At 44.0% G+C, this 17,904-nt stretch overlaps 2 protein-coding genes across 13 annotated transcripts in view; one reads left to right on the plus strand and one right to left on the minus strand.

The window, feature by feature from the left end:
* Positions 1-17,904, minus strand: part of MED12L (mediator complex subunit 12L) — a 330,165-nt gene that overhangs the window by 103,464 nt on the left and 208,797 nt on the right. The gene's annotated exons all lie outside the window — the stretch shown is intronic.
* Positions 13,465-15,624, plus strand: P2RY13 (purinergic receptor P2Y13). The gene is made up of 2 exons (XM_039487301.1): positions 13,465-13,556; positions 14,169-15,624. Exon 2 carries the CDS (start codon positions 14,184-14,186, stop codon positions 15,195-15,197), a length of 1,014 nt encoding a protein of 337 aa, XP_039343235.1. The 5' UTR covers positions 13,465-13,556; positions 14,169-14,183; the 3' UTR covers positions 15,198-15,624.

The raw sequence follows: 17,904 nt of genomic DNA on the forward strand, positions 1-17,904 counted from the left end.
ACTTACTTTAGTTTAGATGGATCTGGCAGTTCAAGTTACTTTCTGAAACTCCAGATTTCTCAATGATCTGTTAAACAACATTTATTTCCACTTTTGCATGCACACCTGTGTTCCCTCTAAGCTGCGTGGTCGTACGGCTGCCCAGGAGTGATTCAAGTGTCCCGCACTTGGTTAGCAGCGCCACACACATCTGGCAGTGTGTGTTCTGGTGCCCCTCCCCCACACTGCTTTGCAGCCACATTGCTCCTGCAGCTGCTCCCAGGATTCTCCTGCTGGCTGTGCAGAGCGGGGGAGGGGGTGCTGACATCAAGTTGTCCCCCGTTCCCCATCTCTGTACCCCATCTCCACAGAGCAGGGCAGAGGGCTCAGGACTTGCAACAGCTCTGAGGTCTGAACGAGACTTCCAGGCGGTAAGTGAGTGCCTCAAAGAGACAGATCAAGGTCTCTCAGAGACTTCCCCAGCAGCCAGCACAATCTCTCCCCCTCCCACCCACCCACAGTCTCTCCCCTCCCACATGCCAACATACCCCATCTCTGCAGAGCCAGGGAGGGGGCACATGGCTCAGCAGCAGGACAGCTTTCAGTGAGTGCCTTAAAGAGACAACACATGACATCTCTCAGAAACTTCCCCAGCAGCCAGCACACACACAGGCCCTGTCTACACTGGCAAGTTTCTGCACAGTAAAGCAGCCTGAAGCACTATAACTCCTGAGGTATACACACTGTCAAGCCACTAAGTGCGCAGTGCCTGTTCTCGTCTCTCTGGTCATCAGTTTGAACTTTACTGCCCTGCCCTCAGGTGACCAACCCCCATCCTACCCCATAAACTCCTTTGGAATTTTGAAAGTCCCTTTCCTGTTTGCTCGGTGATGCGTACAGTAGTCTCAGTGCATCTTTCCAGGTGGCCAAGCCTGCTCCATGCAACAGGTGATCCCCAGCTTGGAGCAATGCCGAGCTGCTGGACCTCATTAGCATTTGGGTAGAGGAGGCTGTTCAGTCCCAGCTGTGCTCCAGCCATAGGAATTATGATACCTATGGACAGATTTCATGATGCATGACAGAAAGGAGCCATGACCAGGACACACTGCAGTGCAGGGTCAAAGTGAAGGAGCTGCAGAACGCCTAACACAAGGGGCAGGATGCAAACCGCCACTCCAGTGCTGCACCCACAAGCTTCCAGTTCTACAAAGAGCTGGATGCGATACTCAGTGGTGACCCCACCGCAAAGGCCACTGTGGATACTCTGGTGGCTTGTGTGCCAGTCGAAACTGGACCAAGCCAGGAGGAGGAAATCTTGCACAAGTATGTGGAGGGGGAGGGGGACCCAGAGACATAGGATGATGACTCAGAGGTCAGATGCATGCAGCCAGGAGCGCTTTTCTACCCTGGAGGCAGATAGCCAGTCACAGCTGTCAGATGTTGGCAAAGCACAAACAGGAGAGGAGGCCCCTGGTAAGTGAATCTGATTTTGGGAATCACTGAAGTGAGTTGGTGGGGGCAGAAGGGTTGCAGAAAGCAGGCTTGTCTCCCACCGCATGCCTAGTCTGAGCGGTGGAACAGGCTGTTGACTCTCTCACTTCACGGGAATCTCCCTCAGATCTCCAGGAAACTCTCATGGAGATACTGGGCAATTCACTGCTGCAGGTTTTTCAGCAAAGCTGCTTTGTTTCTTGCCCTGTTAACGGGTAACTTTGCCGTCACAACTGGGGCGGGGAGGAAGAACCACTGCTGCACACAGGCAAGCCGCATAAGGGCCAGGGCAGAAGCTGTAGCCTTGGAGAAAACCCTCCCTTGATTCCCTGCTCACCCTCAGCAGTGAAGCATCTTCCATAATGATCACATCCTGTGGAAAGTGTGGGGACAGGAATGATTATCAGGCCCACGCTACCGTGCGGGCTCTCTCCAAAAGCCACGTGCCCAATGTACAGCAGAGTCCAGTAAGAGTGATTTACCCCGCCCCTGTGGCTACTCACCATTTTGGGGGTCTTGCAGCTCATGTGTGCTTGCTTGGGGTCAGCCAGTTAGCGTCAGGTGTGAGAGTACTGGCTGTGTTTTAAATCACTGAATCAGTGTTCACTGTGTTGCAAACAATCCTGCTTCTGTAAAATGTTGCATTTAAACTTCACAGAGATGACCCTGGGAGCCGAGCCTCCCTCCGTTATCGCCTGCTGAACAGCTGAGCAAAATTAGAAAGTGGCCAACAACTACGGAGAACTTTCTGCGTGATGTTATGATGCACTCCGCCGCCAAGAAACAGGAATTGAAGGAGTGGCGGGACAGCCAGAAGAGGGACTGAAACAAGAACACAGCATGCCAGAATGAAGCCATGGAGCAGCTCTTCAAGATTATGGAGCACCAAGCAGACATGCTCCAGGCGATACTGCCTCTTCAAACTGAGCAGCTCCGTGCCCGCCCTCCCCTACAGCTGCTTTCGCAAAAAACTCTTTCCCATGCGTGCCCCAAGACACCACCAACATACTCTGATCAACCTCCTGGCTCCAATCAATACCCGCGGCATTCCACTCCTCCCCCCTCACATTCCAGCACTGCGGATCCCACTACCCACTGCACTCAACACCCATCCCTCTGCAGTTTGGCCCTGCTGAAGCACAGTACCCACTGCATTGTACTCCAAAGGAGATGGTTGGATATGGTAACTGGATATACACAAATCTTTAGCCATCCTGGGACCCCTCCTCCTCCTGGGACCTTCCCTTTCCCCACTCCCCTCACTGCTGATTTTTTCCACCCTTCCTTTCACAAATATTATGGAACTTACAGCACACGGCTATAAGCATAGCAATATTGTCATCGGCCAGGTCCAGCTTCCCATTGAGACAGCGCCAGCAGGCTTTTAAACAGCCAAAAGCACACTCAACGGTCATTCTGTACTTGCCCAGCCTGTAGTTGAACTGCTCCTTGCTGCTGTCAAGTTGCCCCATGTATGGTTTCATAAGCCACGGCATTAAGGGGTAGGCGGGGTCTCCCAGGACCACAATGGACATTTCGACTTCCCTCCCCATGGTGATCTTCTGGTCCAGGAAGAAAGTTACTGCTTGCAGCTTCCTGAACAGGCCAGTGTTCAGGAAGCTGCAAAAGATGCGTGTGTCAATGTCTGTGAAACACCCACAGTGATCCACAAGCGCCTGGAGAACCATTGATAAATACCCCTTGTGATTAATATACTTGGTGGCTAGGTGGTCTGGTGCCAGAATTGGAATATGCATGCCATTTATCACCCCGCCGCAGTTAGGGAAAGCCGATCCACAATGTCACTCACGTTGCCCAGAGTCATGGTCTTTCAGAACAGGATGTGATTAATGGTCCTGCACACTTCCATCAACACAACTCCAACTGTCGACTTACCTACTCTAAACTGGTTAGAGACCAATCGGTAGCAGTCTGGAGTAGCCAGCTTCCAGAGTGCAATCGCCACGCTCTTCTCCAACAGCAGGGCAGCTCTCATTTTCATGTCTTGTGCCACAAGGCTGAGGTGAGCTTATCACACAGTCCCATGAATGTGGCTTTCCTCATCCAAAAGTTCTGCAGCCACTGCTCATCATCCCAGCTGTGCATCACGATGTGATCCCACCACTCAGTGCTTGTTTCTCGAGCCCAAAAGCAGCGTTCCACTGCGGTCAGCACGTCCATGAATGTCCCAAGCAATCTCGTGTCATAGCTACTATGCATGGCGAGATCAATGTCACACTTCTCTTGCCTTTTTAATTTAAGGAATAACTCCACTGCCACTCATGACGTGTTGGTCAGAGTGAGCAGCATACTAGTCAACAGTTCAGGATCCATTCCTGCAGCCCAAAGAGGCAGGGTGCCCAATACACAAACCGTTGAAAGATGGGGCCAAATGCAGACGGAAGCACAGGAATTTCTGGGATGCGAAGCAATGCATTACGGGGCACTGGGACAGGACACAACCCCCTCCACCTTCCTACAACTCTTAGCGGCAGAAGAGAAAAGAGGTGCTCTGTGGGATAGCTGTCCAGAGTGCACTGCTCCGAACACCGCTGCAAGTGCCGCAAGTGTGAACAAGCTATTGCGCAGGCAGCTGACAGTGTGAACACACAACAGCAATTTCCCTTCAGTGCTCTCTGAGCAGCACTGTAACTCTGCCAGTGGGTAGACATGCCCACAGTCTCAGTGTCACACATACAGTCTCTCAGAATCTTTCACACTGACCTCCCAACACAGAATTGTATTACTGTTGTTGTTACTTTTTGGTACTTCCTACAATGCACATATATTCTCAGTAATTTTATTCTTTCAAAGTATTATTTTTGACTGGTCTATGCATTTCTCAATTTTTATTTCTCTCTTACATTTAAATTTAATTCTTTGAGTAGAGAGTTCTAAAACGCCTAATGTCCTAGCTGGAGTAATTATCCCTGTGGTAACTTTTTAAAAAGATATATTATATCTAGGTTTTTTGTTTCTACTGGTGGCACACATTACTTCATTCCACATAACAAAATTTATTCCGCGCCTGGATGGAAAAAATTAGAGGGACCATTGGTGCACATTCATGCATACACACAGTTTTAAGCATCCTCCCTGAAGCTACAGGCACTCAAGGCAAGCACAGATAAAAATGTACATTCCAAAACAGGCAATACTGACCAGAGGCAATACAAGACCAGAGTAATTAAAAGCAGAGAAGGGTAAGATGAGTGTAATTAAAAGCTGGTGAGATGGGATGGGGTTGGGTGTGAGGGAATCTATGACACTAGAACTGATTAGTTCTCCTGGTCCACTGGCTGGTGTACAGAATAGGAAAACCCAATGCTCTGCCTACCCCCCACCGACCTGCACAGGAGGGGTGGGGAGTAGGGCCACGGAAGCTGTTCTCCCCCCTACACTGCTACCAACAATGCAGGTAGCAGGCACAGGGAAGAAAAGGGCACACGTTGCACCATCCCTTACATCCCTACACAGGTGCATTAGACCAGCCACAATCTGACTTTTAACTGGTATCTTTTCACAGTTCTCTAAATTATTTCTATTGGACTGTTTTGCACAATAAACTATCAAAACCTAGAGAGGTAGAGTCTTGCTAGGCAGAGATGCAGAGAAGACTATTCCATTGCATATCTGAAGAGGATCTTTCCACCATTTTATCATGATAAGGACTTTTTGTAGGCATGTGACCATCATGTCCACGCAATGTCTGCTGGACAGATATACTGATTTCAACTACCCTTGCATGAAGTGAAAGTGAAGTCTGGCATGCTGTGTGACAGAAGTCCATGAGGCTCTGTGTCCTAGAAGCCAGACATATTCTCACTGATTCTTGGGTGGGCTTGAAATTGATTGATGTTTGAAATCTCTCTTGTGGGAGGCAGGTATCACTGTCTCAGAGTAAAACATTGCTACTGTGAACTCTGCACTCTGAGTTGGAGTCAGTGTGGATTTCTGTCTGTAGACTATGAAATCTAGTGAGACAAAGAGCTTTAGAATTATTAGACTTGAGTCGGTCAGCTGTTGCAGTGATCCTCCTTGAGGAGGAGAGGCAGTCCTGCCAGGCATACCCTGTCTTTATATAGGGGAGGCTGGGGTTTTTGTAGTCACCTCTCTAAGTTTTTCATTCAGAGGAGACTCCTGTACCAGGCCCACTGGTAAGTCACAGGACACCGTGTAAGGTTTCAATACTGAGACAGTCAATACTGAGGCAGCAGGTACCACAGAGATAATTGGTACTGAGACGGAAGGTACTGCTAAAATAACAGAAGGACTTTGTGCCACAGGGTTAGTACTGAGGGTAGCATGGTCTGCTGATTTAGACGTTACTGTATGTGCTGCCTTGAAAGTCAATGCCAGGGTACCAGAATGGGCTCTCTCAGCATATTGGTCCTTTGAAGTAGGAGCCCGAGATGAGTCATGTAGCTAACGACCCTTCAGTCTCTTACTAGGTAACAGAGAGGAAATCTGCACATGTGCTCCTCCTTACAAGCGTGCTTTTCTCTGCCCCTCTCAGATGTAAATGCCAATGTAGGAGTGGAAGAATGGTGCCCATGAGTGGATGTGGCCCGGAAGCTCAAAGTGTTTGTTTTCTGAACACTGTTTTGATTATAAATCTGTTCTGTGACTTCACCATGGCTCTGCAGCCTCCATGTTGAGCTGGAAAACACAAGAGGTGTCAGAAGAAATTTTTGCACCTAGCAGAGAGTTACCATGTTCAACAGGGCACTGACTAAGAGCAATTGATCCAATCAATGTCTGAGGCTATGGTGTTGTTCTCTTCTTGAGAGGAGACCGAGGATGCCTGCATTGACTTCTTTAAAACAGAAAAAGTTTCAGTTTTGCCTCCCTCATTCTCTGGTAAACTTGGAGAAAGTGCAACTAACAGAGCATCACACTGGGACATCTCCAAGACACAGCAGGCACAAAGTGCACCCATGGCTGATGAGCACTGAAGCACCACATGAAGGACAGATCTAAAATCCTGGTGATTTCGTTTCTGCCATTATTCTGGGGTGGCCCTATAGTAAGTCAACTTTCTAGTCTATATACACTGTATTTATTTAGTCAATAGACATAAAAAGAAAAGGTTTCAGAGTAGCAGCCATGTTAGTCTGTATCAGCAAAAAGAACAGGAGTATTTGCGGCACCTTAGAGACTAACAAATTTATTTGAGCATAAGCTTTCATGAGCTACAGCCCACTTCATCGGATGCATAGAATGGAACATATAAGAAGAGTGTGTGTGTGTGTGTGTGTGTGTACACACACACACACACACACACACACACACACACACAAGATGCCATACCAGCTCTAAGAGGCTAATTAATTAAAATGACCTGTTATCAGCAGGAAAAACACTACACTATCACTAACTATGCTAATACATCATACAAGGCTAAGGAAATCATATAGTGTGCAGAGTAAACAGATGCTGCAAGGGATCTCTCTCTCTCTCTCTCTCTCTGCCTTGGGTGGTAAGAAGAAACTGAGGGGTGGTTTGTCCCACTCTGCCCTTTATGCCCTTGGGTGCGGAGAGGGACACTTAGGACACAGGGATGATCCCAACAGACATGGCTGCCCAAAAGAACACTATCATTTTAGCATTTGGCACATGCGCACCCAGAATGGAATCTGTGTGAACAATCACTCAAAGCAGCACTCACCGTTTCTCAGAGGAACTCTGTGCCTAGCTACTCTACATCAGCTGTGAGAAAGCGCTTTGAAGCAGCACAGAAATTTCTAAAAGCAGCACAGAAAGGGCTTAATAGGGAACACCATGTATTCAGAACTGTGATCCAGCCACAAACCACAAGGACCCTGCAAAGAAAAATGGAGTACCATGCAGACCCAGGATGATGAGCACAGAAGGTGGCGTCTCTGCAGGCTGATAAGTTCCATATTGCCCTTGGGGAAAGAACAGCAGCTAACAACCAGTCATTTCTACTGTGGAAGATTTGGAAGATCAATAAGTCTGTAAAGACCCTATTAGCACAACGGACTTCGTACACAAATGACAGATCTTTAAAACTACACTTTTCTCTTAAGCGCACAGCATATGCTCCACAGTATTTACACTTACGAAGTAAGGAGGTTTACACAGCGACTTCACCACAGAAGCTATGGAATCAATGCTCTTAAAGGGCAGTTTACTATCAAGTTCAAAGGGAATTTTGCCATTGGGTTCAATGAAAGCAGAATAGGGTTATTAAAAAGAAATGCATGCAGCACAACGGGTATTAAAACAACTTCAAATAGCGGTTGCCCACATTAGTGACAACAAATTGGTTAACTGGGTCTCACATGGCACTGTCCTGGGGAAGTGGTTATCTCGCTAAGAAGTAGGACTGCTGAGGGAAGCTGCGTCAGCCTTTGAGAGAGATCTGAATGAGCAGCAGCGTCCATATCAGTGCAGATGGTCAAGTTTAGGCTCACACGTGCAGTATTAGCATAAGTATCTCAGTGAAGAAGAAAGTAGGATTTCACAATCTGATTGAAGGCTGCTTATGGCCTACATTTAAAAATAAAGCTGACTCATGACAAGTAAACTCCAGTTGGAGTGATTATTCAGCAGACTTTAATGCCCAGTCCTTCACTGCAATGTTAAAAAAGGTTATTCTTGCCTCTAGTTCCCCTCACACTCTGGAGGCAATTTCCCATGTCATGCAATTATCGAACAGAGTTCACAAATATGACCGTGCAATTCTTACGGTTTTGTAGTTGAGCAAATCTGTGGTTCTTCATGCTTACTTAAGACAGGATTTCCCATTACTGGCGAAATAGTTATGGGAACCCATGATAGTCCTGGGCAATGTAACAATCAGGAAACGTTTCACTTAAAGACCTTTTAGCACTGTGTTGAAATATACAGGAATTCACACACAAACTAATACTAATGTTTTAGTGGAATCTGATTATTATGTTGGAAAACATTCCACATACTGAGAGACGTGAGGACAGAGCAAAGGAAATAACTGCAAACACCACACTTATTGTCAGAGACATTGCATATAGAGGAGGGCCAGCATGTTTGGCTATTTTCAGCAGCTTGATCCAGTAAGTGCTACTCTCTAACAGAAGGGAAGACAAGAAAGAATGTATACAGTACTAGCTTTCCTAAATATCAGGTGGGAAAGGGGGAGGAGAGAGACAGGGGAAAGAGAAGTGGGATGTTGGTTGATGGACCCACTAGCCATACTCCCCAAAATCTCTGCTCCAAACTTCTGTCAGAGAAGCTACTGCAAAGCAATCCTTTGTAGTATACAGAGGTACATCTGCAGAGTCTACATAACACACTAAATCTAGACTTTGACTCAGATTTAAGCCCAAGACCCCCTTTCTATTTGCGCAGAAATTAGTCTGACTTGGGCCAGGATCCCCTCTGGACTGAGGCATGGGGTCAGAGCCCAGACATTTTGAAGTGTGGACGCAGCTCAAGTCCAGATCACCAGACTTAGGTCTGGAGAGTCTGCCAATGCTATCCCACGATCCCCTGTGCTGTGCTTCCCAGTCCTTCAAATCCAAAACTCGGCACACACTTCCCCAGAACCCGAAGCAACCTCCTGGTTCATGCAACCACTTGGTATTTAACCCTTCATTTCATGCAGACTGCTCAACTGGAAACAACACAGCCAGTCAACGCTAATGTGTATTAGCTATGCCCAGCAGCAAGATGAAATCTGACATCAAAAGCACACTGCTAGCTGACCAAAAGAACACAGCTGGCTTCTGCTTAACCTCTGTTGTCAAGCAAGCAATACACGCGACTTCACCAAGAGCACAGGAACGATCATGTCTACAAAATTATATTGGCATGACTGACAGCATTAGCAATCGATTGGACAGCAGAAGAACGCAGAGAGTGAATCAAGTGGCTGAAGACAGACTACCACAGAGTCAAGGATGCCAGCTCACGTGCCTATGAAGTTATTAATACAAGCTGGGATTTTTGTGATTTTCTATTCCGGGCAGAAACCACATCACTTCTCTATTGGCTCTCTGTCTCCCACCAGCCCTCTCCCCACCCAGCCCGACGCGACATAGTTTCAAAATGCACACTGCGAAAAGAGGAAAAAAGTTAAACACGCAGTCACCATGAAATTGTTACTAGTTGCTCGTTGATTGTTATAAGTGTGGGTTTGGACTCCACAATTCACAGCCTCACATACTCCTCCCACACAATATAGCACACCTTATAAATCAGCTGCACCCAAACTGTCCTAGACTGCCCATGAACGGAGTCCCTAAAATCCTGGCTGTTATGAGTGCAAACCAAGCCACATTATGCATTTGGTCCATCACTTGCTTTAATGTCTGAGTCCAAGTTACAGCAAAGGGTGGCTGGCTGACTGTATTAGGGATCCCAGTGGCTAGCAATCAGTCGGACACAGTGTGCTCTTAAGGAGGCTGTACTATGTCTTCATGCTAAATCAGTAGAATTTTTCACCCATTGCTGGTTGGTGATGAAAGTGAACTTCTTACAGAGTAGGAACTCCAGACAGTCTGTTATGTTCTGGGGCAGGGCATTCTTATTTGGGCTGCCTCTGTAACTCTCAAGCCCCCTCCGTTCCTCAACATGCTATTGGGTCTCTAGATGCCTAAACAGTTCCTTAGCATGCATAGATGGCTGGCCTCAAACAGGAGTTCATACTTCCACTCAGGGACCTCAGAATATCAGTGTTCTCCAGAGCCTACCCTGCCTGACAGGACTGAACAATAATAGCTAGTAACTAGACTCTCATAAGTGTGCCCCACACAACTCCTCCCCAACCCCAACCCCCACCCCGAAGGGGATATAGAAATAATTTGAATTGGATTTTCAACCTGTCTCTTACTGTGATGTCTGCTAGTTTTTAATGCTGCTCAAAAGGATATCCAAAATGATAGTGTTTTTGGTGTGAAAAGAATAGAATACATCCCATTGATAAATTCTGACATTGAATTAAAGCAGCCCCCTTCATAAACTGTGAAATTACTTTTTATCATGCTCAGATGATAATGTTCTGTTTCTCTATTTTCAAGGCCCTTCCAAACACATGGTATCAGGAGCCTGTGGGTGCAGACCAATCTACTGTGGGGTAAGAGGAAGAGAGTCTGATGAGCTGGTAGGAGACCTGCTACGTACAATTAATTAGCAGGTATAGAAGGACCACATGGAGTACCAAAAGGATAAGGATGCATGCAGGGTGGAGAGAGAGACAGAGGCTGCCCAGCGTGAGGAGAGACTGGCAGACAGATTCATGGAACAGGACTGCAGGTTGAGGGAGGAAGACAGAACACAGCAGAAGGAGCTGTTCAAGCAATTACTTGCACTCATAGCTACCTGACTGCAGGCTTAAGTGCCACCTTCAACTCCTGCACCTGACCCACAGCCTGAGTCTCCTCTCCATTATTGTGCCCTGCAGAGCATTTCTGGTTCTTACGATATGTAAATACTCACGTAAAATAAAATGTTGAATTTGTACACAAAGCTACAACCACAAGTTTTATTATATGTAATATTAAAAGTGGCACAAACTTTCATGAGTGTCATCCGATACCCAATCTCAAACTGTCATAATAAAATTTTATTAACTCATCACAGTATTCCATAAACTGTTTGTCAGTATGAATAAAATGCATAACCTATCTCCATACATTTCATCAAAGTGTTTCCAGAATTCATAATGCACAATACCAACTCGTTTACAAAAATCTTCCCACTGCTGGCTCACACTCATAGAGATAGCAGCCTCAACTACCATTTCATTTCCCCTCATGCATGGGACAGTGAAAGCACAGTAAGCACACACTAGTCATGACAGGTGCACTGTCTGCCTGTGTATACTGGTTCAGCAATCCCGCAGTGCCCAGAGTCCATTTTTGGTGAAAAGATTCCCATTCTCCTCTCAGACATTGGGCAGAGTGCAGTAAGCCACAATAATGCTGATTGCATGACGACACTGGCATCCAGATGCTTTTGAAGGCAGTGCCAATGGGATTTCAGTCTGCTAAATGCACATTCCATCACCATTCCACAGCTACTGAATATATATAGTTGAACCTTCTTTTGCCAGGTCCTCTGAAAAATAGCGTATGGTTTCCAAAGCCATGTCAACACTGGGTAGGGTCCCCTAGAACAACAGTGGGGATAGTGACTCCATTTATAACTATGGCATTGAGTGGGAACAATGTCACAACTTCTCCATGAAGGTAAAGTCCAATCTCCGAACACGCTGGCATTGTGCACTCTGCCAGTGCATTCCCGTTAATATCCATGAATCTGCTCCTATGGTCAACCAGGGCCTGCATAACAATGGGGTATCCTTTGCGATTTATGTACTCATGTACATCTTGAAGTGGGCACATGAGTCCCATCAAGGGTCCTGGTGCAGTCTGGAAAGCCTATTCTCTGAAAACCTGCAATTATTTCAGGAACATTTGTAATGCCCTCCAGGACTCTTGATGCACCCAAAAATGATCACCTCACAAACCACCACCACCACAACCCCCACAGTTGATTTGCCAGCTCCAAATTGGTTAGCCATGGACCTGTAGCAGTCTGAGGTATCCATCTTCCAGATGCCTATAGTGACTTGCTTCTGGAGCAGCATGGCTGCCCTCAAGTGTGCACCCTAGTGCTGAAGGGTTGGGGCAAGCTGCTCATAGACTTCCAAGAACGTCTGCTTCTTCACATGAAAGTTCTGGACCCGTGTCTGCATTCTGTGTGACAGTGGTTTGTGTTTCTCCTTGATGCAAAGCCACCCCTTTTGTTGATTTTAATTCCCCCTATAAGCCATGTAATCAGTCGCCACTCCCTCTGTCAGAGCAACGGCAGACAACTGTTTCGCGCAAAACCAGGCAAGGAGGCAACGGCAGCATGGTGATGAGAGGGACATGGTCATAGACTTCTCACAAAGTACGGGCCGGGCAATGTGCCCTGGCAATGTGCACATCATGCTGATGAGCTCTGCCAACACGCTGGCCAAACAGGAAATGAAATTCAAAAGTTCACGGGCCTTTTCCTGTCTACCTGGCAAGAGCATCTGAGTTGAGAGCACTGTCAAGAGCGGTCACAATGGAGCACTCTGGGATAGCTCCCGGAGGCCAATACCGTCGAATTGCGTCCACACAATCCCAAATTTGACCCGGCAAGGCCAATTTCAGCGCTAATCCCCTCATCAGAGGTGGAGTAAAGAAATCGATTTAAAGAGCCCTTTAAGTCAGAAAAAAAGGGCTTCGTTGTGTGGACGGGTCCAGGGTTAAATCGAGGTAACACTGCTAAATTCGACCTAAAGTCATAGTGTAGACCAGGCCTAAGAGTGAGAGAATCACAGGAGAGGTACAGACATGAAGCCTGAAACTTGTGGGGGCGTACTCAGAGACCAGAGAGGGGTCAGAGTTGGAGCTAGTCTAGTAACCATGACAGCAGGATTATAACCCAAACCTTGAGGGTTTACATTCCTTCCAAAACTCAAACTTGGCGATCATATGTGGAGATTGTTGTTACCCATATAAATGTCTATTCCTTTTTTGACTGCTGCTCAGGTCTCAATATCCACGATATTATGTGGCAATAAGTTCCACAGTCTAACTGTGGGTTGTGTAAAAAAAATTATCTTTTTTTGAGTTTTGAATTTGTCACATTCCAATTGTATTGGCTGTTCCTTTGTTCTTGTGTTATGAAAGAAGTTGAATGATCTACTACTCTGTACCATTCCTTATTTTTTAGTTTTATCATAACAATCTTATTCACCTTTTCTCTTAGATAAAGAGTCCCAATCTTTTCAATCTCATTTCACATTAGAGTTTTTTGGCCTTTTGGTCCATTTCTAGTTAATAGTAAATATATTATTTTAAAATGAAAGCTAATGATTAATTTAATAGACACAGAATGGGTTAACTAATTCAGTGCATGAAAATGAGGAAGGAAAATTAAAAAAAAAAAACAAAAAAAAAACCACACACCCCACATTTATGTTCCGCTATAAAGACAAGTTTCACTATTCTGAATGTACCAGTGAAGGTAACAATCAGCATAGGAACAGCAACCAAGTATTCCTTCAACACAAAGGAGAATTTCTTTTTATCATAATCTTTATACAGGTAACTTCAATATCTATGTTCATAGAGATGCATTAAATATAGACTATGCTAATAGCTTATACTGTATGTCTTCTGCTCAGATGAATGTTTTAAAATTGTGCTGAGAAATGAAATACAGTTTGCATTAAGAAATGTTAAAAACCTGAATGCTATTAGTAACCCACAGCATAGTTATTCCCCTTAGAACGTGTTGCTTTTAAGCCCTAACCTTGATAATTAAGCTCAACAGGGGTTTTTTTTGTTTTTGTTTTTTTTTTGTTTGTTTGTTTGTTTTTATGTTCCATGGGAAGATAAGCTGTCTTCTAGCCACTTGGCTGTGATATCAAACTATTATAGTATATTAACAGAGTCCTATATTAATGTACTATATGCTATTTCTAATATATTAGAAAATAATAATAAAGTAATACAGAAAATATCTTTTTCCTTAAGGTTTACACAGGAAAAAGACAGGATTAACTTTTGTAGGAAACAGAACACAAATTTGGTCAACAGATGTAGTTAATGCAATGAATATGAAGATATTTCTGAATGTATTATGCATAGGTCAGTAGCATGTCACATTTTAAATATTAAACTTCTCACTTTTAAAAAAATAACTTTCCTCCTCAGCTTCTATTTTAAACCATGAACTGGAGCAACATCAACATCACCAATGGGACATCATCTTTCTCTGGACAATGCCACAGAGACACCAGAATTGCACATGTAGTATTCCCAATCCTATACACTGTCATTTTCCTCACTGGAGTTATACTGAACAGTTTGGCTATTCGAGCTTTTTTCCAAATTCAAAGCACCTCAACTTTCATTGTCTACCTCAAAAACACATTGGTTTCTGATTTCATAATGACTCTTATGCTTCCTCTGAAAATTCTTACTGATTCAGGACTGGGACCATGGCAACTTAAAGCTTTTGTTTGTCGCTTTTCGGCTGTGATATTTTATGAAACCATGTATGTTAGCATAGTACTACTTGGACTTATTGCTTTTGACAGATTTCTCAAGATTGTGCGACCTTTTGGGAAGTTTTGGGTGCAAAATGTCACTGCTGCACAAATTCTTTCAGGTCTTGTTTGGCTTTTCTTCTTTGTCCTCTCCTTGCCAAATATGATTTTATCAAACAACAAAGCAACACCCCTTTCCGTGAAGAAATGTGCTTCTCTGAAGAATCCCTTAGGTCTGAAATGGCATGCAGCTGTCAACTACATATGTCAGTTTATCTTCTGGACTGTGCTAATTCTAATGCTTCTATTTTATGCAATTATTACCAAAAAGGTATATAATTCTTATATAAGAACTCAAAAGAAAGATAGCAAAAGCAAACAGAGGATTAATGGGAAAGTATTCATCATTGTAGCTGTCTTTTTCATATGTTTTGCCCCATTTCATTTTTGTAGAGTACCATACACACTAAGTCAAACTGGCAATACAAGTGACTGCAATGTACAGAACCTATTATTCATTGCTAAAGAAAGTACTCTTTGGATAGCTACTACAAATATTTGCATGGATCCTTTGATATACATAATCTTGTGCAGATCGTTTGTAGAAAAAGCATTCTGTGTTAAAATGAAAAAAATTAGAAGTACAATGCGGGAAAATCCAACAGTCCCCTTAGACACCAGAATATCTGTATAGATTCCTAATTTGGTGTAACTTTATAGCTTTCTGTAATTTGCACAAAAATATTTGCAGGGAAATTGAAGGATACTTTGTGTCAAGATGTTTTATTCTAGAACTGAAACTTAAAGGGTCGTTCTTCTCTGAAATGTGACTTTGTAAAAATGGCATAATGTAATTTTATACTATCAAAAGTATTCTGCTTAACAAATAAAATGCTGTTTCTCTAACTGCCAGACCCAAAAGCTCAGTTTGAAGTCCAAGAACTAAGCTGGGTTCTTTCCACCTGATGCATCATCATTATGACTAACAAAAAGTTCGGCCAGCCAAACATTCCTCAATGACACCTGTGCAGCCACAATGTCTTCATGTTGTACCCCAATTGATAACCGCTCAACTTCACTTCCTTCAGTGGGGTTGCACAGGTGGGTTAGGACATAGTGAAAAATCACGTTGATGGTAATGCTTTAGGTGGAACAGAATCTGGTTCACACTCTCGCACTGCTGTGTTGGCTCCACAGGGCTAACAGGAATAGAAAGCACTAAAAGATTTTTGGTCACTAAAACAAGTAGATAAGGACAATACACACAGTAACTGGAAATGGTGAATATGAAGATGGACTAAAAATACTTTACCTAACTTGGATAACAAGAGGCACATGGCAGAGCATACAAATATTTAAATTCTATCTACTGCATACGAGAAACTAGGTATACTTTAGTATAAAGTTTACTGCCATCTAAAATAAACTGCAGATTTTTGCTTATTTAATATGGATGCTCCTATTCAACATTAAGGTTTTGTTGCTCTTAACAAATGGCACTGTTGGTTGTCACTTACTGTATATAGAACCACATGGCAGGGGAGAGGAAGAAGAATTTTGCTTGATACAAAAAATTATGAGTAGCTGTAAGAGACAAGTCATCCCCCATCTCTCCCCCTTTGCACATCAAATCTCTCATTTTCTTGCCTCCTCTCCTCCATCACCCACTTTTCTCTCTTCGACAGTGTAGTGATGAGGAAAGAAGACGACACTTGTGTGTGGGAGGCAGCCCTGGAGCAACAGGAGTCAACTCAGGGGCTGTGAGGCACTGGAATCCTCTTCTCCCATAGGTCCATGCAGAGCCCAGGGTTACAGTGTCTTAGGAAGACTAGGCTGAGAGCTGTTCAACACCCATGAGTGGGTAAGACCGGAAATATGCCTCCTGTCCCTCACGATGAACATCAGTCACCTGACTTCAGAAACACTGTGTGGAGAGACTGGAATACGTAAGATCGGATAAGCCCTCTCCTCCCCTCCCACCCTGAACTGCCTGCCAGATTCCACTCATGGAACTGCTGATGCCATACTGGGCCACTGATTCAAATACAACATGGATTCAAAAGGGACTGAATCCAAGAAGTTGTCACTCTCTTTCCAGTCTAAAGGCTGGCAACATTTGTTGTTTAAGCAACCAACTGCCTAAGGACTATTGAGTTAAAATGTTGAACTAACCAAACAGTATAAAATAATATTGAAACTTGTCAAGTTTCTGGAGCGTTTTTAATTCCTTCTGAATGGCTATACCCAACCCATCCTCTGATACCATCTGCCATCCAGGAGAACAAACCAAACAATCCCCAGAACGGTCAGTTAGTTTTGAAGGGATTTTTTTTTTTTTTTTAGTTTCAGGGGGGAAGAATGCAAAACATTTGTTCAGGTCAACTCAAAGTGCCATTTTCAAAACGAAATGTCAAAATGGTTTGTTCTGAACGTGTCAAAATGAAAATGATTTGACATTTCCAAAACATTTTTTTTTTGGCTGATACTATTTGTTGAATTCAGGTCAAGTTGAGCAAATAGTGTCAGCACTCCGAAAAATACATTTCTGGCAAACAAAAAAAAACAAAAATTACCTGGTTCTAACCATCATGTCTTGGGTTGGTAGGTGACAATTTTGCAGGGTTACCTTGCAAGGACAGAATGCATCAGAATTCAAACCCCACAACCCCTAAGGTGTTTTCCATTTTAATCCTGGTCAGCACTTGTAGAGGATCTTCATAGCCCTTTTTTAAGGGCTGTACAGTATGTGGTTATCTATTTTATATTTGTGGGTTGTGATGTTGTGAAGCAACCTGGCAGAGGGAGAGGAATGAGCTACTTATTAATAACATTGTTTTTCTTGTTCTCCCTTTCATTAGATAACTATAATTAATCCTTTCTTTTTTTCCTTCTGTCATTATTTTCCCCTAAAAGCATCAGACACTTTGTATCATTGTTTGGTTGCCTTCCACTTTTCTCCCTGGGTTATTTTCAGAACTTCTGATATCCAAGGTAACCTTTTACAGCCACACTGGCTGCTATTTGGACTCCCCCTCCCCCCCCCCAAAAAAAAACACAGTTCTAGACTACTGTACCTTAACTACAGCAGCATTTAGGAGTCCCCACCACACTGCTGAATTTAAATATGATTTAATATTTTAATACTTGTTACTTATTCACTAGATATGTTAATTCCACAAAATGCACCTTCCTGAACTATAATAGCTTTGTACAGTTGAGGCCAATGAACACATTCTTTCAAGTAGTTCTTAGCTTTGAACTTCTCTATTATCAAGGTTTTCAATCAGTTCCTTCCTCTCAGTAAAAATTGCTGTTGAGCGTTCAATTGTTTCTCCAATCCTTAGCAGAATTATTTTGATTGCTTTGGCAAAAATGAACATATGACCATAAGTATCAGAAGG

The sequence above is a fragment of the Mauremys reevesii genome, linkage group 9, assembly GCF_016161935.1.
Source record: "Mauremys reevesii isolate NIE-2019 linkage group 9, ASM1616193v1, whole genome shotgun sequence".
Classification (NCBI taxonomy): Eukaryota; Metazoa; Chordata; order Testudines; family Geoemydidae; genus Mauremys; species Mauremys reevesii.

Excerpts from the sequence above, each read along its gene's own strand:
- P2RY13 (XM_039487301.1), top strand. The coding sequence starts at position 14,184 with ATGAACTGGAGCAACATCAACATCACCAATGGGACATCATCTTTCTCT.